This window comes from Taurulus bubalis (assembly GCF_910589615.1).
Source record: "Taurulus bubalis genome assembly, chromosome: 17".
Lineage (NCBI taxonomy): Eukaryota > Metazoa > Chordata > Actinopteri > Perciformes > Cottidae > Taurulus > Taurulus bubalis.
The window spans coordinates 17,023,654-17,046,449 of NC_136605.1; the positions used below are offsets into that span (position 1 = coordinate 17,023,654).

The 22,796-nt window shown below is 42.9% G+C and overlaps 1 protein-coding gene across 1 annotated transcript in view; it reads right to left on the reverse strand.

Annotated features, from left to right (window-relative positions):
- Positions 1-22,796, reverse strand: part of mgat5b (alpha-1,6-mannosylglycoprotein 6-beta-N-acetylglucosaminyltransferase B) — a gene marked incomplete at both ends in the record, with an annotated part of 48,679 nt that overhangs the window by 25,122 nt on the left and 761 nt on the right. The window contains 7 exons of the mRNA XM_079232847.1: positions 738-907; positions 4,713-4,877; positions 6,277-6,444; positions 7,682-7,755; positions 9,283-9,392; positions 13,150-13,294; positions 21,269-21,381. Of these exons, the coding sequence (XP_079088973.1) occupies positions 738-907; positions 4,713-4,877; positions 6,277-6,444; positions 7,682-7,755; positions 9,283-9,392; positions 13,150-13,294; positions 21,269-21,381 (945 nt within the window). The remainder of the gene's footprint in view (positions 1-737; positions 908-4,712; positions 4,878-6,276; positions 6,445-7,681; positions 7,756-9,282; positions 9,393-13,149; positions 13,295-21,268; positions 21,382-22,796) is intronic.

Here is a 22,796-nt window from a genome sequence, read left to right on the forward strand (position 1 = left end):
GGCAGCTCTAGCTCATCAATGCCCTTACCTCTGGCCTCCAGCAATGGATACAGCAGTCAATAACAAGCGCACATCACATCAGCCTGCCTGCTTCAGCTTCGCGTCCCCCACTGGCAGAAAAGAATCGACAGAAAACCTCATCTCGTACAGTTTGTACACCTGTCATTTACCGGAGCAGCCAGCGTGGAAACCGGAGAGAAAGATCACGACGGGCGAGAAAATGTGAGAGACAGGACCGAACCCGCCTGAACTCCTCCGATGGCACCTCTCCACTGTGCCAACATGTGTGTGAGTGCGTGTCAACTGGCATAAGCACTTGTGCTTGTGATGACGAGTGACAAGCCCGTTATCACTGTGAAGCTGGCGGGCTGCGGCAGGAAGGAGGTGTACAAACTGTAGAGATGCTGTCAAGCCCTCAGGCTGAAACAGCACTCTGCAGCGAGGAGAGATAGCGGACCTGTGTGGCCGAAAGTGATCGGAAACAGTGTGCGAGCACCGGCGCCGTGATTGGGCTGCCGATCCCTCGCTGAGTGGACAACAAAGCATTTTTATTCAACAATAATGAATCATAGATCAACGGATGGTTCCTGCACCGATGGCCCACAGAATCTCCCATTAAATATGGATGTGAGGAACGTCACCGCAGAAAGCAGAGTATTGTACATCGACTGCAGCAGTTCTGCCGACAGCTTGAAAAATAACGTGATCAGAGAGGAATAAATCAGATCTAAACTCACCCGTGCAGCTCCTTGAGAGAAACCGAGATCTTGAGGTTGTGTCCCAGCACATGGAGGGCTGTGAGGATGTCGGCCCATTGCACCATCTCACCCAGAGGACCCCCTTTCAGCACTTTGGGACTGAACACATCCCCAGACTCCTCTGTTAGGAAGCCCACATGGACTAGAATCTGAATGCAGAAGGAAAAGGAATGAAGTCAAGGCGAGAGGAGAGTGCAGCTCACCACAGCATTGTGTTTTGTTAATGCAACGTGTGCATTTATGTTCAACCATTTCTATTGTTGAGAACAAGTCATTCTTTCCATTATTCTTTTAGATTAGATTTACAGTCAGATAATCGTTGTCTTCTTGAGATTTTGTGGGAGCAATTTTCCCAAATGCTTGAAAGGATTCACATGAAAAGATATTTGGCATGGATCAAATGTTTTATATGATTGAGTGTCTAATGAAAGGGCGAAAGCAGAGTGACAGAAAAATCTCACTACACCTAAGAAATACAGTCAACTGTGCATGGAGTTGAAATGAAAAGTGACCTGCGGAGAAATAATTGAAATGCAGAACGATGCGCGAGCGGTTTAATTGCTGATGGGGAAGGATGGAATTTCCAGGCTGTTAAATATGTAATGAAATTACATTTTTTCCTTCTCAATAACTTTCCATTTTATTCATCTACTAGACCACACATTTATTCAACTATTTGTTTAACAGCGTGACAGTGAGTTATCCACCTTTTACTCCTTACTCCAAATGGCAAACAGGAAAAAACCTGATATGTTATCAAATTTCCCCTAAACTATCCACCAAAATCAATTTCTGAATAGAGCTGCAGATTCATGTGATGCTTTGTATTAACAAGGCCGGCTTAAAAAACCATGTTCCACTGGGTGGAGTATGTATCCAACTGGGCGAAATTGGTTTTCAAATGAGAGCTTTTCAGACTTAAATCTAATAACTAGAAACTTCTCAATAGATTTGTTTTCCCCATTTCTGATACAAATACCAATCCAATCCAAAACGTCATCTCCCAAAATGCCAACACAATGGACTTCCCCCGTGTGTGAGCCACAAAGCTGTTTAGCCTGCAGCGCTGAACACATGTACGAGTCCCACATGTCAGATGTACACTCAAGGAGGGGAAGGCAATAGCTTATTCAATTTGATATAAATAGAAAATACACAGTGCTCAAATACAATCCGAATGCTGTGAGGCGACTCCTAAAGGTTCAAATGTAATGCCATTTAGTCACCTTCGCAGACCAAATAAAATACATTGCAAAGGGCCTAAAGGGGAGGGCGTCTGTGTTTGACAGCAGCTGGCAGGCTGAGAACAAGTCTTTTTTTTATATTGGCACCAGCAGGATATCCAGAGACAAAGTAACCAAACTTTAGCTGTAGCGTACAAGCTACAGACAGCTTGTTGTGGACGACACGAGCATCTGTAAACACTGACGAGTTGCAGGTACGTGCCGTTTAATGAGCTGAGCAGCTAATTAGCCACCAAGCCTGCAAAATGACATTCAAAGTGCACTTTTCCCCGGTGAATGTTTGTTTGGTTACTCGCCATCATGTTCATGTTATTTTGCTTTCTAGTTAGGAGTACAACCAGATAAAAATCAACACAACACTGATGATTCATAACTCTGACATTACAAGGACACTGAGCAAAGAGTATTAGATGGTAAGTATGAGTTATACAGTGCACACTAAGACAAAACAGACACACAAGACAAAACAGGAATTAGAAAAAAAGCACAGGCTGGCAGGATACGTGCTCTTCTCTAAAAATATTTTCTATTTCTGTTTTTCTGTTTCAGCAATGGAAAGCCAAGCCCGCAGGGTCTGCTTAATGGACAGTAATTATTACCGTCAAACATACCATTAAAATAGACAAAGCCCTCTCCCTAGCCGGGAAGAAGCAGGCATTTTGGAAGAGTGAATTGTTATTAACAGAACCGGCTTTCCAGCTGAAAACTGGCCGATGAAAGAAAAATGTTAAAAAGAACAAACACACATGCAGCAGAACGCCAGGATACTGTCAGCTTGTTGAAAAAAAAGCAAAACACTACCAATTAATATCTTTCTTTCCTCTTGTTTCGTGAAAGCGTTTTGAGTTTCAAGCCGTTTTTCCGCTACAGAGGGATTCGTAGCTCACAATGTTCTGAAACAATTTGGTGAAACTATGAGAAGAAAACAAACACATAATGACACTGGTCTTCATTAATACACTATACTCCTTTGAGAAATGAGTCACATAAATCAGACATGACTGAGGCTTCAGGCAAAATAAACATGAAATGTGTTTTTGTTTTATGAATCATTTTATACATATGGAAATGATAAGCTGTTAGTATGTGTTGAGTATGTTATGTTTCTAGGGTGCTGAATTTGACAACTAAACGTAATGCTGAAAAAAGCGATTCGGGAAAGTCTTTATTTACTGTTAATATCATTAAAATGTAAAAGCATGTATATACATTTAGTATAGAAGTGCTAACGCTAGTTTTTTATGTGCTAATGTATTCTGTTAAAGTTAGCTCTACAGGTTTGTAAGTAGAAAGATAACACTTTAGAAACATACATTTCATTCTCAACTAGTATCACAGGAGTTTTAAGGACTAGCTGCAAATCCACAAAACCAGCCTGAAAATGCGTGTGAGGGGCGGGACTTAGCGAAGGGTCGATTGAAACCCAAAATCCAGTTAGCAAAGCAGGCTGTCTGTCATCCTCACGTGTTCAGCCCATCCCAGATGGATCCCTGTTGACATCACTGTGACCTCATCGAGAACTTGATGTGTAAAGAGATACTGTAGAAATATCATGAATATGATCATTGTATATTCTCTGGTTGAGCCATACAGTACTTTTTCACATGTATTCAACAGATATGAAGGTCTCTATCTTTTAAATGAATGAACATCTCATGTATTGCTCACCTATCGCTACGATGATGCTGTTATGTGCTCCAAGATTTTCCGGTTAGTCATATGTTCGACAGCGAAAATGGTCCCACATGTCAGACAGTGGAACCTTATGTTGTTTATAGATGTGGGTGTAGAGTGCATATCAAAGCTGTACACATTTTGTTGGCGCTATGTTATACTCATAATCTCTGTGGGTCTGTAGCAAAGTGGACTGATAGGCTCGTTGGTTGGGAGTTTAACAGCCAGTTTATGATATTCTGGAGAAAAAAAGAGTTAAGCAGCTCAAAGTAAGAAGACTGCTGGCACACCCACTGACAGTATGTCAACACAAACACATCGTAATGTGTCACCGACATATCAAACAGCCACAAAAAGGCAAAAATAACTCGTCAATGGAGGGATGAAAGTGTAGCGGTTTTGAACGCTGACTGTGAAGAGCTGCACAATATAGTGAATGTAACACTGGGACATTTACAGTGTATTTCACCTTCTTTCTGGGTTAATCCCTTACAAGTTATAGTGTCTGGCAAAGGCTTTAACTTCTACGCCAGGAGGGGTCTCGTGTCATTTCATCAAACGTCTGTTCCAGCCGGCAGCGCTCTTTGACACTTTGTGTAAATGTCTCTGTAAATGTCCGTGATGAGAGAGCGTGAAAGCCAATCAATGCCTACAAGGAGGAACTCTGCGATGTCTGTTACTCAACGTTCTACAAATTCACGCCAAGTAGCTCCAGATAAAAGAAGACTTTAGTCCAACAAACTCACTGGTGCTCTGAAGTTTGATCCAAAACATCCTGAGCTAGGAGCGTTTATTCTCTCTCTCTTTAATGCCTAAATTTGGAGCTGAGGAATATGTTTCCAGAGTACAGAAAGAACACAAGAAAGAACATCTGTTAAAACTGAGAAAAGCACTTTTTACTGGCTCTTCATCTGCAGTCTGTTTGCAACCACCAGGCTTTGAAAAGATGAAACCGCAACACAGACTTGTTCTCTCATCCCACACTTTCATCCTCCAGTGTGTGCTGAAGCATACGCATGCGTGGAATCATAGTCACCGTTTTCTGCTCTCTCCAGTGGTTGCTGAGCTTGTCATCCAGCCGTCGAGCGGCAGAGGCCCACTGGGCCGCCATCCTGCGTATGCGTCTCTTCATGAAGCTCAGGGACTCCTTCCCAGTGCCCACCTGCTCCAGCAGAGCCCCCATGTCAGACTGGAAAACCGCCTGCATGACAGGGGAAGTCAAAATCACTGGAAAGAATCAGAAGTGTAGAGAACCTCTGATGTGTTCTTTATATGAGAAGGGGCTTCACTACACCAGAACATACTAAATACCAGGTATTTATGAATCTGAATACCAGCAGTAGAGGTGGTGGGCTACTAAACAAGTTGAACTCTTTTAGGAGGAGACTGCATATAACACAGAGAGCCTGTCATATCTTCATGTATGTTATCTGCTAGAGCCCTGGGGCGAGGCCTCTCAGACAGGTTTCCTGAGGGATTCCTGGATAATCCTCATAAATAAGTCTCCTCTCATTTTACATCTCCTCCTCTGCCCGCCATAATCACTGCATCACATCCCAATACCAGCATGTGAGTATTAATCAATGGAGTAACTGCATAAGGGAGCGCAGAGGGCTTAGAAATGTACAGAAGAGAAAACCGACGCGCAGAAACAGACCGTCTGCCTCTCTCAAGTACACATACGGCGAGGCGCCGATTCTCTCCAAGACAAAATCAATATGCAGAGCTGCGGCGTACGCTCACAATGCAGGTGAATTATCGCTAGTTGTGTGCGGCACAGCAAAATGCAGAGTACTCAAGGGAAGCCCTGGGATTAGTGTCAGTGAATGTTGGCAATTAGAGCAGAAGGTAAGAACTGCAGAGTGAATTCACATCAGGGCTCGTCCTACCGGCTGTATGTTACTCTGGGGAGAAGGAGGGAGGGAGGAGGGGCCTTGAGGACCGCATCGTGTGTGGATGCTGGAAGTAAAAAGGCAAATGATGCAGGAAGGCAAACGGCAATGAAAACTGGGAGCGACAGCCAGCACCCGGTGATAGGCGGTGTTCGCGTTCTCCGAGGAGCTTTTCATCAAAAATTGAAGTAATAAATGTTTTGCTTGACGTTGGGGAATAAGTTAAAAGCACTCGGTTAGCATCAGCGTCAAGCCGCCAATGTTACGGTCGCAGTGTTTCAACAGCACCTTGGCGTTAATCATTTCAATCCACTATAACTAATTTAATCAATTTAGTAGTCACACGTTATACCAGCTTTCTTGTCACATGATGGACACCTTTCTTTACGTGTGAGGTCACACTTCCATGTGTCGCCTCAATTGGCTCTGCTGTCGTCTTTTTACTCCCGGCTGAAATATTCCGTCTCGTACGTTTCCTGATGGATTTTCTCCTATCTAGCCAGCAGAGAGAAGGTCACGCCTTGTTGACCTCGCATTTGAGAAACAGGCTATTATGCTGTGGGCTACTTGTGCTTTCTTGTAACTTGGACTGAAGTCTCTGCAGCATTAATTTGACCTTCACATGAAATGGTTGCCCTGTGTTCTGTTCCTATGTTTCCCCTTCAGCTAGCTGAATGATGGATGGATGATTAGGAGAGGTTGTGTCACCTGTCTCTTGGGTGGAGGCTTCAAGGTGGGTGTGGTGGTCTGGTTCCTCCAGGCCAGTGGGGGGCAGAACCACTCCACCTCGCTCAGGTAGACCAGGAAAGAGCAGTCTGAACCGTCCACACCGTAAAAAGCATAGCAAGGGTCTGAGGTCCAACGAGCCCGCATCCACTGGAAGACAAAAAGCCAAAATACTCCTCGGTCACGATTTGGATATTAAGAAACCTTTACATGTGACAAAAGGCTGGTTTATAACGCATCCCGTGTGTCGTCTTATCATTTTGAAACCGACTGGGCTGTCATTCTTATTCCCTCTCACATTTTACCTTTAAGTCGATGCCTCTGGTCCTTTATTGTGGGGTATGTGCGCAGAAAAAAATCAAACGCATTAAAAAGATGTTATCTGATGTGAAGCTACATGAACCGTTGATGCTCTGAGGTCAAGTACGCCAAATAATTGGTACTTGGTAAAGTTGAACCCTTTTCACGGCTTCCCGCTCACAGGTGGAGTCAATAAAAACAGCCCGACGAGGTCATCGACGTGATAAAGATGTCCGACGGGGCAGAATTTGCTTTGTGGCGCTCAGGTCAACACATTTTCCGACAAGAGTGGACATCCCAGGAGAGGAAGCATGCAGAATACTTAAATAGTGCAACCGACTGGTTTTGGTATGAGGCTAGATGGATTTGATAAGATAGTTGGGATCTCCCCCTCCAGGTTAGAGTCGCTTCTGTTTTTCGCTGACGGAGCACAAACGCATTTTCTGTTAAAAAAAACGCCTGAAACTGTGAGGTTAATCTAAAGCAGCTGCCCTGTACGATCCACACAAACTAGAACCGTCTCTAATGAGTGTATGCGTATAATGCATTCACACATTCACACGGTGAGGGACTGACTGGCATATGTATGGAGGCCTCCTTCATGCATAAACATGATCGTGATACTAAGAACGGTGCAGCGAGCGTTTCTTTTCTTTTCTATATGCTGTGTTTCAGCTCAGCTATATATGTAACAAGAAGGCGTATATTTTTCACACATATTTTTCACGTCTTCTCTCATAACATTTCTTCATCGATATCAACACGTTAAGAGTAAGAAGCACACTTCGGTGCTGTATTGTTGATGCTATTATTGGACACTGATTCTGCTTTGGCTGCTGTTGCTGTCGGCTGCAGTTCATACAACGTATGAATGTATGAAAAAAAAACATTTTGTTTTATTCTTTTCTATATTCAGTAGTTTTTTTGTCGCTCAGACAAGCTGTTCTCCACAAAGGAGCCTTTGCACGTCCTCTTGCCTTATTATACAAAATGCATGTTACACAAGATGAGTCCCCAAGGATGATGAGATGTTCGCTGTCTGTGTGAAACACTTTGGACTCAAGTGCGATTCAGTGTGAATACTTACATCCATCTTGCTGGAGCAGTCTGGATAACGGAGATCTTTAGGAGTCTCACATTGCCCTAACGTCCCTTCCCTGCCTGCATGGAGAAAAGACAAACACAGGGTATTTATCAAAGCCTGTACACACGAGCTCCAACAAAAGACCACACACATCAGACAGCGGCACAAATCAGCTGCATTGTTGTTTTATTGTTTCAGTGCACAAACACTAAAGTCAAACACAAAGAGGACGGCAATAAAAACAAGCTTGCAAAGATACAAGATACATGTTTGTTCTTTTTTTTGGTCGATCAAATCAAAGTATCAGTTTTTTATTCCACGATCTTGAAATTCTGCCAATACACTAGATGTTATGCGAGGTTTAATTTTAAAATGCAACACCCAGCTCCATAAAACATACACATATAATTACCGCTATAGCCTTGGACCTCACGAGACCGAACAGGGCTCCTTTTGATCAAACAGGGATTAACAGTGCTTCCCCACGGCATTAAATCTGTTTGTCTTTTGCGTTACAGCGTATATCCTCCGGCCTTTGGGGGGAACAGAGATAAATTAGAGAGTAGAGATAGCTAACAAGCTCCTGTAAAAGCTTGGCGTCCCCTGCTGAATGGCCAAGTCTCTGCTCCATCTCATTCACAGGATTTACTATACATAGACTGCCCCCCTCCCTCCATTGCTCCCTTTTCCTTCTCATCCCATCTTTCCTGCCTCATTCTGCCGCTCTCACTCTTTCCTTTTTTTCTCTCCCTCTCTGCCTCTCCTCTTCTTCCTTTCGCCCTTCTTTCTTCTCCTCGAAGCCCGGCTCCAGTGAGCCTAATTAAAGGAGCAGTTGCAGCTCCTCCGCCAGCATCCTGCCAAGCGTCGAAGAGCACAATCACAGACAAATAATTGCCAGCCATTCTGTCTGATTACCACGATGACGGCAGAACCCTCACGATGAAAAGTGCCGCTGCCTGCTGCTGTCAAACCTTTGCCAGGTTCTCACATGAGCCTTATTTAAATGATATCAGACATTATGACAACAGGCAAATTATCCGATACATTTTAATGAGACAGTGAGGCAAATAGCTTTCAGTCATAAAGTGCAATGTAGCGGACAGAGGTGTGGAATAGAATCGTGAATTAAGTTGCGCTGTCCGATTTCTATTCTGCACCCAATAAAGAAAGTGAGAGTGGGGGCTAATACAGAAAGCTGACAGGCCCAGATCCCATTAACTAGGCAGTAATTCATCATCATGATTTAAACATCCTCTAGCCATGTTGTTATGATACGGCAGCAGCAGTGGAGCGCTGCACTGCTCCTACACCCCGACACAAACAGTGGCTTGCCATTTGAACGGGTAATGTGCTGTGAATAATGTCTGTCATGTTCTATATGATCAACCAGAAAGCGCACAGTAGACATAAATCCTGCATGCAGGAGTTGGGCAGGATCACGGCTTGACAGTCGGGCTTATGCGAGCAGAGGGGGAAAGTGTTTTCAGATTGGATGGATTTGAAACGGACAGCGGGGGATTCATCTGAGGGGTCCGGGTCCTATTTGGTATTCTCCAGGTGGGTCGGCACTCGGCAGGATGCATCCGTGTGTTTTTAGATCGTACCTCTGCTGCTGGCCATGCTGCGCTGGAGGATCTGCTCCACCCTCACTGCCATGTCGGACATGTTCTGGGCTATGGCCTGGATCCGCTCCACCAGCCCGATGGGCTGAATCCTGATCACACACACAAAGAAAGACAATAGCGAAATTATAACACACATCTTGTTATAACCCGAATTATCTTCAACCTGCAACGCAAGACACAGTTTCTCTTTTATTCCTTTTTCATTCAGCATTTGGTTTTTTTTCCCACTGATGCTAATTCTTTAGAACTTGAGGTGTGAAATCGAAAAAGCTTTTCAAACACTGACACGCAATTCATTTGTTAAGATAGAACAGTAACTTGGCATATTAAAGCAAGTCTGGGAGGGATGACAACAGAAAACAACTAGGTTGTTAGCAAATGTGTTTCAAAGCACTTGACTTCTGTCAACTAAAAGCTGTTGGCAAAACATATCAGGAAGCAATATGACAATGCAATAAGAGATATAAAGAGAAGACGACAAAGGTTTTTCAATATACTGTATATGCAATGTTATAGTTCTGAGAGAGTTTGGGAATATATATGTCTGTGCAAAGCAGAGTAACAGCAAATTATCTGAAACATTGTTCAGCCCATGCAGGACTTTACACCAAAGTTCATCAACATGCAGTCCAAGAGCTGCTGCTAGAAGAGGCATCCTCTCACCGTATGTTCTCTGGAACAATGAAACTATAAAAGAAAGACTTCTCAAGAGTTTTTTCCTTTGCTGCAACACCTTAGGAATGTACTGCAACACCTCCTTTAATGGTTAATGGCTTTATATAATGAATTATTAAATGTTCTTGAGAACTAGCTCAGAGAAATACAATCTTTTTCCTATTGGTGCCCCGAAAGATAAAAGAAACGTGTTTGAAAGTCAGGTTGACTTGTCAGATATCTGCTGGTGTGAAGCCGGGGCACAGCAGCACTTTATGAAGCTATAGTGACAAAAATATCAGTTTACTGTCAAAGAAGGCTCAGAACACCAGAACATGTTCTCATTTAAAAACCTGGAACCAGCAGGTGTTCTGTCTGCTTTGCTTGAAATATTAATTAAAAGATTAATCTGGAATAAAACGTCCTTCTGATTATTTTTTGGTTGATCCACAATAATTAATTAATTGACTAATTGTTGTTGCTCCAGCTACAAATAACAATTATTCTGATCATCCATTAATCTGTCAATTATTTGATTACAGAGAATGAGGAAAATATTGTTCGCATTCTACGAGGGTGAATTATTTCAGAATGCTTGTTTTGACAGCTCAAAAGTAAATGTTTGTCATCTTTACTTGATAATTGCTGGCAATTTATTTTCTGCCAGTTGACTAATTAATTTATAAACGTATTCAGCGCCACAAACTAATATTATAAACGTCTGTAACATCTTGCAGTGACTAGGTGGAGACTTTTGTTTAAGAAATATACATTTTTAATGGTGTTAAATGAAATGTTATATTTTAATTAATGAGTTGGGGTACTTAGTCAATGTTTAGTGTTTAGAAAGAAAGTACAGTGATGATCTTTATTCATGCATTTTATACTTGCAGTTAATTGTGAAACCCATTGAACGTCTTTTACAGTGAGATCCTTGTCTTTCCACAACTAAACAACATCCAGCAAACAAAGAGAAAAGTACATCTTAACCTCACATATTTACACTGCAACACATGACTTCAATGGTGGGGGCTGCCTTCATTATAATCAACCAACATTCATCATCATCCTCATCATCATCATCATGGATCCACTGTATCGCTGCCGTGTTTTACATGAAACCAAACACACAAATGCATTATTTTAATGAGCTTGCTGTCTAGTAGTATTTCTGGAATTTACACAAGTCATTAACGAATCTGAAAGTCACAAAAACTAAAGCAACAGTGGTTCTGAGATCAAGCAGTGCACTCTGATTTAATTTAGGCAGCATGCATTTCTACGAGTGTGCCAGGGTGAAGCAATTTAACTGTGCTTATGTGCATACTTTAAAATTAACCCTAAACACAAATTTAATTTTAGCCTGGCAGGTCAGCACACATTAATTGCCAATTACCCATGTTGTGATTACTATGCAGTGGCACAGAAGCTTCCACTTGTGCAGACATTAGTGGTTCGAAGCATCCCATATGTACACTGCAGAGACTGACCAAGGATCAGCTATCAGCTGTTGAAGAGCAGGAGGACAACCTAATCACTTTTTTAACGACATACCGGCTGGGCAAAGTTTTCCCTGCCTTAAGCTCTCGCACTAATATCGATGGTCAACCCCGCTGACCTTAAAGCATGCAGAGATTTTTAATCACCTGAGTAAAAACGGAGCAAGCAAGATATACGTCTTTACCACCCAGTCAGTTTTAAAACTATTTGGCCTTTGTCGCTTTAACATTTCCCAGTTTAGTCCCTGAGAGGCTAATTAAATGATCGTAAAAAACTATATGACTGAGAGTTAATCCACGATGCATTTTGTAGAGGAAATACATTCGGTGTAATATTTGACTGCCGATAAAAATAAACGCAGTGTTTTGGCCCGAGCACAATATTCAGTATTCCCCCTGCAGGCTTTCTCAGGTGAGGCAGACCTTCTGTCATTGTTCATTATTCGCTGTCAGCAATATAGTCGCACCAAGGCCAGACACATTGTAAACTTCATATATTATTACAATATCTTTCAGTTTATTATCAGAGGTGGTTTCATTATTGTGTGAGGCAGAGCAGCTTCCATTGAAGTGCCTTTCAGAAGAGACATTTCCCCGGCTGTGAGGCGGCGGGAGGTGAAGTCCAGGAGCGAAACCAGCGGCAAAGGCAGAACATCTGAGGGAGCTTCCTCTCCTCAAACCCCGAGCAGGTGCGGGTGTGAGGGAAGGTCTGTTGCCAAGGCAACCAGAGAGCACGCACACGCGCACACACACATACACGCACACGCAAACACACACTCAGCAAGCTTCAACTTGACCAGCAAGACCCCTGCATTAAACATACATATACATACATAAAAATATATATTTATGTATATATATACATGTATGTATATTCAGCCTCCATGCCTTACCATTAGTATGCCGATGAAATCCACACGTTGGAAAACTAGTTTTCCACTAATAATCCCATTTGGACAAAAGCTTTGCACCTGGATATTCAAACTTCGTCAGCAGATGCAGGTTTCACAGTTGTCGTGGAATTGTAGATGTCAAAACTTTTTCGAAGCATTTTAAGTGCGAATACAACCAGAAAAAGTCTGCCGATAGAGATCGTGTGATTTGATGGAAAGGTCCCGAACAGCTACAAAATGGACTTTGTGGTGACAGTTCAAAGAATGAACTTTGAGGCAACACTGTTGGTGGAGGAAGTGAACTCAGCGACCCCCTCAAGTGGGGCCTGAGGTTCACGCTCACATTTCCTCCAATTACACCCAGCCTCACTCCTTTCTAGTTCTTGAAAAATGCTTCTTTGGCAGAGATGAGCTGAAACAGTGAGAGCCATTGCTCAAAAAGAATGTGAAAAACATCGCACAGCAATTTACTAATAATTGTGCAGGTAATTTGCAGCTTTTGTACCTGATGAATTAAAGGAAATGATGAATGTAGGATTGCTAATCATATTGATAGTGACTGTCATTACTTTTAATCGCATTTATTTATTTAGTTGTTGTTTTAATTTGTATTCTCTCTTCATTACTTGTGGATGTTAGTTGCGTCCCCACTGATTGTCTGTCTACCTCAGCACCATTGAAAACGAGTATTCTCCCTCAATGCGTTTTCCGAGGTTTCAGACAAAACAAAAGAATGAGTGATATAAATCGATTATCGGCACGTCGTTAGTTGCAGTCCTTTATACACCGAGATGCCGTACCTGTCCAGGGCCGAGCTGAGCTCATCCAGCCGGTGGCTGTCGGTGGCGTTGCCCAGTTTAGACAGAGCATCCATCCTCTTCATAATGACCTCCAGCATGTCACTGATTTTCCTCAGCACCCCACGAGACTCATGTCCACTGAGCACTGAAAAACACACAGACAGATAGTGTGAGACAAATATTACTCCAGAGTTAGAAATACATTCTAGAGAAAATGAGAAAGTGATGAATTAGAAAAGGAAGCGTAATGGCGTCTCTGTGTAAAGCCACAGTGTACAGTTTACAACAACATGTGGCTTTATATTTGTAGAAAACAAGGTCACAGGAACATCTAAGTCAGAGTGTATTTCTCTTCTCTGAATTGATTTAGTGTACCAGCAGTTTAACACAGACTCACTCATTCATGTTCCCTTATGTTCCATTTTTACTGATTACATTAAAACGTCACTTATTTTCTACTTTCTTTTCTCCTTCTTTACTAAAGCAGCAGAGCCAGCTTTCCAGCAAAACACAGGAGCAGGCAAATTAGTCTGACCGTATTGGTTTTGTCTTCCTGCTCGGCTCAAATTATTAACGACCTGACAGGTGGTAAAACAGAATGATGCCGTTAGCGAACACCGAGTCCATTAATGAGCCTGCAGCTACAGACAATAAGGTCAACACAGGTCTCCAGACTGCATTGCTTGAGAGTCAAGCTCCTGATCTCGAGTCATTTTCTTTGATCACATGTAAGCCCTCGGCTGGCTATCGAGAGTAATTATTAACGCAGTTCAACATCACCAAAAGGTTCACGTGCACAAAAGAAAACTCAATTCTAAGCAGCAAAGTCATTTTTGCTGAAGAAAATCCAAAGAATCAAGATGAATAATGCTGCTCATGGGACTTGGGAGTGAGTTATTTGTGGTTTGAACCGGAGAAAAGACTAGCGACCCACAACGGCCTCATATTGTTCTCAGAGGCTGTGAGTGAAAATAAAGCCTCACCTCTCAGTGTTCCCTCATCAATTGCATTAGGCTTTAGAAACTGCAATGTGTGCAGACTCACTTCTCCTGTCACAGTTCATTTATCACTGCCCGAGCCAAAGTCACCTTTCTCTGAAAATAAATTGTGTTACATCACCAGTAAATAAAATAAGGAGCGAGAAGAAAAAACACCCACATCTATTGGTCTGTCTGCATGTGTGTGTGTGTGTGTGTGTGTCAGTCTGTCTGCATGTGTGTGTGTATCAGTCTGTCTGCATGTGTGTGGGTGTATATGTGGAAGAGAAGGAAGAGAAGCACTCACATCACATCGCAAACAAGAATAAAAAAAAAAAAGCTGCAGTCCAGAGTCAAGATATCCCCAGAAATCACTTCCCTTTATTGTTTCTACCTAATTGGTCTTTGGCTTAGCACTGTTCAGTCATTTCTGGAATCTCTCCACACAAACTGGCCTAAAGACGTCTCGCTTTGAATAATTCAGCAGTTAAGAAAAACTTTTTCTTATTCCCTCCACAGACAGAAAGCGACTAAATGACTTCCCATTCAGATTCGCAGCAGTTCAACAATACAATTTAAAAGAAGAATGACAACGAAAAGAGATGAGATTCAGGAGGGAGTAAAGCACTACACGCCATTACATTACTATATTGTCCAAGTGAACACACTCTCTGCACATTAATGTCCACCAACTGTTTGAAAGCTGTTGCACATAACTGCAAAAGCCAAAACCATGAGCACCCAAATCACCAAAAAAATGATTGTGCCATTCTTATTAGTTTTGTGGACTCAGTTCAGAGGATCCTCCATCAGCTCACAGCACTACATCTAAACAAAGCCTCTGGGTTCATGTGTGGGAAGAACTCACATTTCTCCACAGTAATGCTCCTCGTACACATTGTGCCCGTAAATCACCATTACCGAGACCCAGCAGCTTTCCTACGCAGCACTTTTTTTTTTTAGAACTGAGCATTATATATGTTTGCAATCAACTGTTCATCAGACTGCTTTTTCCTCATGAGTCCCGCTGCCTCTCGGGGGAAAAAACATTGCTGGCTAATGTGTTTTATTTTCCAAAGCACAGTCTGGCTGGCTGACAGTGGTGTAGCAGGGACTGATGGTATCTATGTGCTAATGTAGAGCCTCCTCTTTGTCATTCCTCATCTGCTGCTTAATAAAGGGCCGATTTAGCAGCAGCTAATCTCCTTTAACGACTCAATTTCGGAAGTGCCACAGCACAATCGATATCATGAACAAATTCCAATTAGATCGCCATTTGTACTGTAGCCTGCTGAGTGCACTGTGAAACACCGGCCAGCCAGATATAAACAACCGCCCTCGGAGGGGCTCACTGTCTGCTATGCTGACACAAAGACATGCTTTAGTTTGCCAGGCTGCATATTGCTGAGAAGGATGAAGGATGTAACGTTCAATACGACTATAAGCAGCATCTAATGTCCCTCACACACTATTTCAACCGTGAGAAACGATTGGTCAACCTCAAACCAGCTGTTTTCATTGACAGATTGAAATATTATAACTGCTAAAACTGGGAAACTGTCTGGGAATCAGTGAAAAAAGGGGCTGGCTGAATACTGCAGAGCTGACGAGGGAAACTGGAACCAGGTGAGCTCGTGGGCGTGGAGCTCAGGTGGCTGGGGGTGCATTCCAAGTCCCTTACTTGCATCCACGTTTCCCTCACTTCGTCTTTTCCATGCAAGGAGAGAGGAAACGAGGACTGGAGGGAAAGCCACAGCTCATCTGCTCTGATCAACAACCTCACCTGCTGAACCTATAAGTCCTCATCCTTTACTGAGCCATCGCAACATAAGCATTTTACATGACTGACATTAGTATTTTGCTCAGCTTCAAATACTCCCTCGAGCACATCTGCTTGCATACGAGTGTTACAGCTCTGAGTAACAGTGAAGAGGGAAAAGTGCTTTTATTGATCAGGCCGTGTGGTTCATTCAGAATTCACAGATCTCTTAAAAACAACACAAAGGCTATCTTTCTTATTCATCGCAGATATTATGTGGTTCAGTATGTTTAATTAAAACCCCCAACCTGAGTCAGAAGTCCTTCTTTAGAAGTAGCAGTGACACACAATAGAGTAGAAAACCACAAGTAAACTCATGGCGGCCTTGCATCTCACCACCTCGGCCCTCATTTAACAAAATAATGGATGCAACTTAAAAGAAAGAAGCAATAAAGTTGCTGCAATTAAATCAGTCTCACCTTCTTTCTGCAGAAAGCTCACAGATTAAAATCTACTCCTCAAACTGAAGACATTTATTTTGTCTAATGTTGAGTAGAGAACAGAAGCCAGTTAAATATATACAGTTTCTTCATAACATCTAATATAACATGTTTCGTTTGAGAGCTAATTAAAATGTATACAGCATATCTGCATTTTATAATTGATTCATCAACAAGTGATTATGGCCGTGTGTCATGTTTGATTCATATTAATTAAATATGCCTCCTCCCCGTCAGCATAATTGAGAACCGAATAAATAAATAAATCCTGTCATCTCTGCTGATGTGCATGCCGGCGGGCGAGACCTCTGGCGAGACCTCTCCGTCTCACCTGTCGCCAGGATAGATTCATGTATTCCCTCCTGGTCTGCTCTCTCACACATGCACAGATGTCCTCTCACTCACAAGTCAAATATTCATTACAGAAAAGGCTGATTGAGATTGAGTTTTTTTTCTTCCCTAGTCTTTGTGTAATGGGGGCAACTGACATCCAGACGCTATTAGAGCAGAACACCTGCCACTTATCCTCCTGGGCAGCTGCGGCCTCTTATTGCACCCGACAGCCCGGAAACGGGAAAAATACCTGCCTTTTTTTTCTTCTATAGATTCAATTAAAACCTGAATCTATCTATTTCCTTTGTGCTGACCTCTGACCCTCCCGTTCCCTCCAGTCTGCAGACGTAGACCAACACGTCTAGATAGAAGCATGGCACAGTGAAACACTGCAGCCTCACGTTTATTGATTTTTCACAGCTTTGAGCTATCATTCGGTGTTTGATACAAGCACACCTGGCAACTTAGAAGGTGAGTGAAGGCTGACTCCGACACAGAGCTCAGGCTCTAATATTTCCTACACACACACTCCTCCATTCACCCAGACACAAGTGTCACTGCATACGATCATCTCCCAGAACGGGAGGTTGGTTTTATTCTCTTTTATGCTCTCACTGTTCTGATTTTGTGGAACCATAAAAATATGATGAACATTTGCATAAACACATTTCCTGTTTTCACACTGCCATTCTTGCATGAATGCAAAAGAAGCAACACGAATAGAAACTTCTACCTAAACCGAGTCTGGGAGTTAACTTCCTGACCCAGTTTGCAGCTCACAAAGCTGACAAATCCTGATCAGCATTACATATGCTGCAAAAGAGGCTGAAATAAAAACAGCATATAAAATTAACTTTCAGATTATATTAAACAATGAAAGAGCACATGGTGTTGTCAGGGTGTTTTAAATGAGTTGCTCTATTTTTGGTGTATTCATTACTTTGAAAATGATTGTGTGTCCACGTGACATGCACACACACACACACACACACACACACACACACACACACATGACCACTAGCAGATGAAGGTAATAACGTTACAGCAGCTAATTTACAGAAACAATCACAACTGTAGTATTCATTTCCCACTGATTCCCCCAGGAGACAGCTTAATCAAATGAGGTGTATACAAACACTTCTACAAACAAATGTATTGTTTTCAGAAGTCAATTCTACCTAAAACTAATGAGCATTCTAAATATATTAGAACATATAATCTCTTTAAAATGTGTCTATTGTCAAGCCAATCAATAACACACCGAAAAACATGTTGAGGATCAGCTTCAGCCTTAAATGCCTATCAGATGATGCTTTAACAATCACAGAGCCCTGAACAATAAAGCGAGATGAGACACAGAAAACATGTTTGCAGTTGAGTCTGTACCTGCCCATCTTGGCAAAAACAATCAGTGAAACCTCAGTTGTCGTACTTTCCTCACAATCAAAGAAGACAATCACTCGCCTCTCCGCTGCTGACAGGAGCTTGTGAAGGAGTGAACAACGAGGAGTCATCTTTTATTCACACGTCTTTTTTTTTCTTTGTCAAACACACCACCAGCCAAGCGGCTGAACATCCGCTGCCAGTTCTTAACTCCTGGTGAAGTTGCATCAGTAGCAAAGACCAGTTTGTTTTATTCATAACATCTACAGCTCACTTCTATTTTAAGCGGATTACTTTTCATTGAAACCAAGCGCTGAAATTCACAGTTTTATACAAAATGCCACGCCCCTTACAAGGAGTGGTGTCAGGAAGGACTCGTTGAGACTCATTTCCATGCATCCCGTAGAGAGGACTGCTGAGCCGTGAGATAAAAAGAAAGTCCTGTCACAGTCTGTGAAAGGACCGCAGAGAACAGGATAACGGACACGACGCTGCTTCCAGACCTGGAGCTCCGCTACGTGACTCAGTGATGGATTAAACCATCGTGGAAAAGGCAGAGTTTCAGCAGTCCATTCAATCAGGTTTTTTGTTTGGCAATATGCATACAGCACAATACATTACGGGGCAAATGTAATGGTACAGATACATGGGTGTGGCTAAAGACAGAGGAAAAGTATCTGCTTTTGTTGAATGATGTAAAATGTGTTTTATTCATCACTTAAGAGGACGGTGGATATAAAAAGCTGAGGGAATGGAGCCTACAGGTAGGAATAAGGAACGCATTAATATCTGAACCATTTAGTCCTGCTTTGAACAGGATAGAACCGGAAAGCATCCGATGCCTATTTATTCCTTTGTGACAAAGCTGCAGGAAGACCCCATGTGGTAAAAGGACACGCTGTGAAGGTGGTCTTCAAAGAGCTTATTAGAAAGCTACAGTAGACCTCTGGAGCCTTTAAGATATCTAGGATCAAACGCTTCTGACTTTCATGCTTCCTACAGTGGTAAAAATCCTGCCCCCTCCTCCCATTTTTACATTTTCTCCACATCATTAGCTTCCTGTACCTTCAAAAGCAAGTGATGAAGGAAAAGCACGCATTTTAAAACTGGGTTTATAACATGTTATCCAAATGCAAACCCTAACCCTTGGCTTTGGAGTGTCAAAAGATGCAACCCTGTACTTTAGCCATTGGCACATACAAATATGTAAATGCAAGAAATAGCGCATGTTTTTGTCGGTGAAAAGCTGAAACGCAGGTGTGCGATTCTTTGTGGAGCTTCGGGAAGAAAATAATACCAAAACAGGTAAGATCGACTGAGCTGGAGAGAAACATAAAATATGAAGAGAAAGAGAGAGGCAGGAAGGCAGAGAGAGAGAGAGAGAGAGAGAGAGAGAGAGACAATAATTACATATTTTTCTTCACACCTTTCACTCTTCAGGCAATAAACAGGGATCTCTCAGCACCGCCCGGCCATTTTGTTTACCCTTCAGATCCAAAACACTGCGCATGTTAACGTGCCTCCACTGCTTGTATGAGATCATGACATTTCCTGCATGCATGTATGTCTCTCTCACACATACACACACACACACCAACACACGTTGAGTGACAGCATGGCTGCAGGTGTATGTGTGCGCATGCGTCCTGCAGCTCTTCCCAGTGTTCAGCGGCAGAGGCTGGATGGCTGTGTGTATTATCAAGTTGCTGCTCCACTGAACAATTCATCGCGGCTCATTCATTACGCAAACTCCCCGTGCCGATAATCCTCATCCCCAAAACAGTTGCCTGTACACAAACACCCGCACTCGCACACAGAGGGTGAGAATTTACATAGCTGGGCTCTCCCTGGTTTGCGGCAAGGCGGTGTTTAATGAGTTGGAGGCCGAATGCCTTCCCCTGACTGCAGCCTGCGTGTTGTTAATTAATCAGACAGCTCTCCTGTCCTCTCTCTCTTTTTCTCTCTCCCGAATCTGCATATACTATTTCTTAAACGCGTGATAGCCTTGAAATTGTCTTCGGTGATGACACCTGATGCTCCTCCCTACTACATCCCCTTCATTACTACACTTTCAGACCACACTGGTTTGCCAGAGGAGGCTCTCCATCTGTGAGCCAACATTTTTAATAGCACCACCATTAAAGTCAGCCAGTCAAAAAAGATTTCAACGCTTCAACATCTTGCACAACAAGCAACCGGGTGACATGCCGCTCACTGATTGGCCCAAACGACGGACTGTTTTATTCAAGAGGGATGAAATGATTACCGTCGCCTCATTTGCATCGCTTCTTCCCGTGCCAGCTGCTATCCGCCACAGAGGATGACACGCAGTGTCAACATTGTGCCAGGCGGCAATGAAAAGGTGAGAGACAAAAGTCCAAAAGCCAACACTGACTCTCCCAAAGGGCTCGTGCTGTAGTGGTTTATATGCAGAGGCACATCGCGCAAACACAGAGAACGTGCTGAGAAAGATAACAAGTTCCTCTCAGGGGCGGTGCTTGGAAATTGTTTAGATTTTTTATTTCATTCTTGCGAAGGCAAAGTAAATGTTGCTGGCTTCATTGGAGGTTTTAAGATTAGAGTTGTCCAAAGAAAGTTGTTGATGACCCTTTTTTTACGACTTAAACATGATCGCTTGTGCTTTTGTGATCCATGAAACATACAACTATCACTGAGAAACAAATGCACACTCATGATGACATCACATTCAATAGCTTGTGTTTGCTTCAGTGAGTTTTACGAGCTAAAAGCAATTCCTCTGGCAAACAACTTCCTCTGCATGATACATGTGGTGTATTTGTGGGACATGAGTACATACGAGATTTACATAACAGATTCATAAATCCAACCTCAGCCTCCGACATATTTCAGCTGAACTGCTGCTCCTAAAATGAGTTAATGCGGGTCAGATCAAGGTCATGTGGGCACTGAGCAAAGATGAAAGCGGGTGTTAAAAAAAAGATGGAGCCTCTCCAGGCGACATGTACCCCGCGATGCATCCACGATGAGCAAAGTGAGCGGGTCTGTCAGCCCCCTGGCAGCAATCAAGGAAGCCCCACGAAGCTCCCAGCGTGTTCCCGGCCTGTTCATTACCAGCGCCGCCGCGGCCCGGCCCGCCGCAGACAGAGGCGGCCAAGCAGCACTGACGGGGACACTGCATGGCTTACCTTCAGCTCGCACCGTGAAGGGGGAGTCTCCGGATCTCTTGGCCGAGAACTGGCCCCCGAGAGAGGTCATTAGAAAGCACAGGCTGAAGAAGCCGATCCCCACCACGAAGATCCTGCAGGAGACGTGGGCGGATGGGGTGGGGGGTGGGGGTGGATCAAGTGACACAAGAGCGTGACAAGGTTAAAGCTCGTGAGAAAAAAAGAGTTCAGAGGACAGACATTGATAAGAAAGTAGAAGAAGAACATTTGAAACAGGACGTGTGCAAGAGAGTTCACGTCCACAAAAGGTTGTGGGGTAATTCAATGTGATAATGTTTCATCTTTCTGTGATACAATCGTGTACCGAGACATTGTGATACACGATTGTGTCGTCTAAATTGATAATAGGCACATACTGACTGACAGAGTCTGATCAAACTCACTTAAATCAAACTAGTCTCAACCTAAATACTATATGTGTGTGTGCAAATATAGTCAGTGTATAGAAATTACTAGTTATTTTGTTCTCTATAATTTCATTTGAAACTGTTGCAGTAACGTTCTAAAGTGAATGAGAAAATACTTTCCATTTTCTCATTCACATTTTCAAGTATTTAGTCCACACAGGAGTATGCAAGTGGTTATCTTATAAGGTGTATGTACGTATTGAACAACCAGACAACATGCTATACCTGTGATATATGTAGTAATCGAGATATGACATGGCCTGTGTTGTGATATATGATGTTGGCCTTATCTCTCAGCCCAACATGCACACGAGACAACATCACTTTAAGTCCTCTGTCAGGCTTCATGGAGCGTGGATAAAGTTCGTATTGTACCAATCAGCCCACAGGAAAGTATTGTGTACTCGCTTGAGCGTGTCATCTCAAATGAACCATGGCATGGATGGGTTTTCTGCATCACACTGTGCTCAGTAGGCGAACATCCAAAAATAAAAGCATTAACTTACAGGCGAATGGTTGCAATTTGGAGAAAACAGCGAACGCACAGCGAACATGTGTGAAGTCCTCGAGCTTTGGAAACAAAATGCTTTGGACCGATTAGTTTAAAACTGTCTCGTCTGGCTTCCTCCAGCGGTCGTGCTGAGAAAACGTTTGGAAACAATCTTCTTCTTTTTACAGAGAAGAGCTGCAGGACAGATTGCCACAGTTCCATCCGTATACGCCACAGCTTGCTTACTGGAATTTGTATAAGGCGGAAAACTGTCAGCAGAGAGGCTGCAGTCATTCAGCAAGAGCGTGTGAGAGCGCCGTAACACTATCCAATTTGTGAGGTAATGGTGAAGAAAAGGGATTTGATGTTCAGGGAAGCGTGTGGGAAAAAAACAAGCATACAACTGCAGAGAGAGAGAGTTGCATGTTCAAACATCTTTGGAGCCATAATGTCAACACTATTGCATTCAACCAGACAGCTGTAACACATCAGGGGACTTCTGAAGAGAGAGACTCCTCATATTCCTCATATACTCATTAAATGAATCATTTCTGTCATATTCATTGAATGTGCTGTAACTCCGTTACGTTAT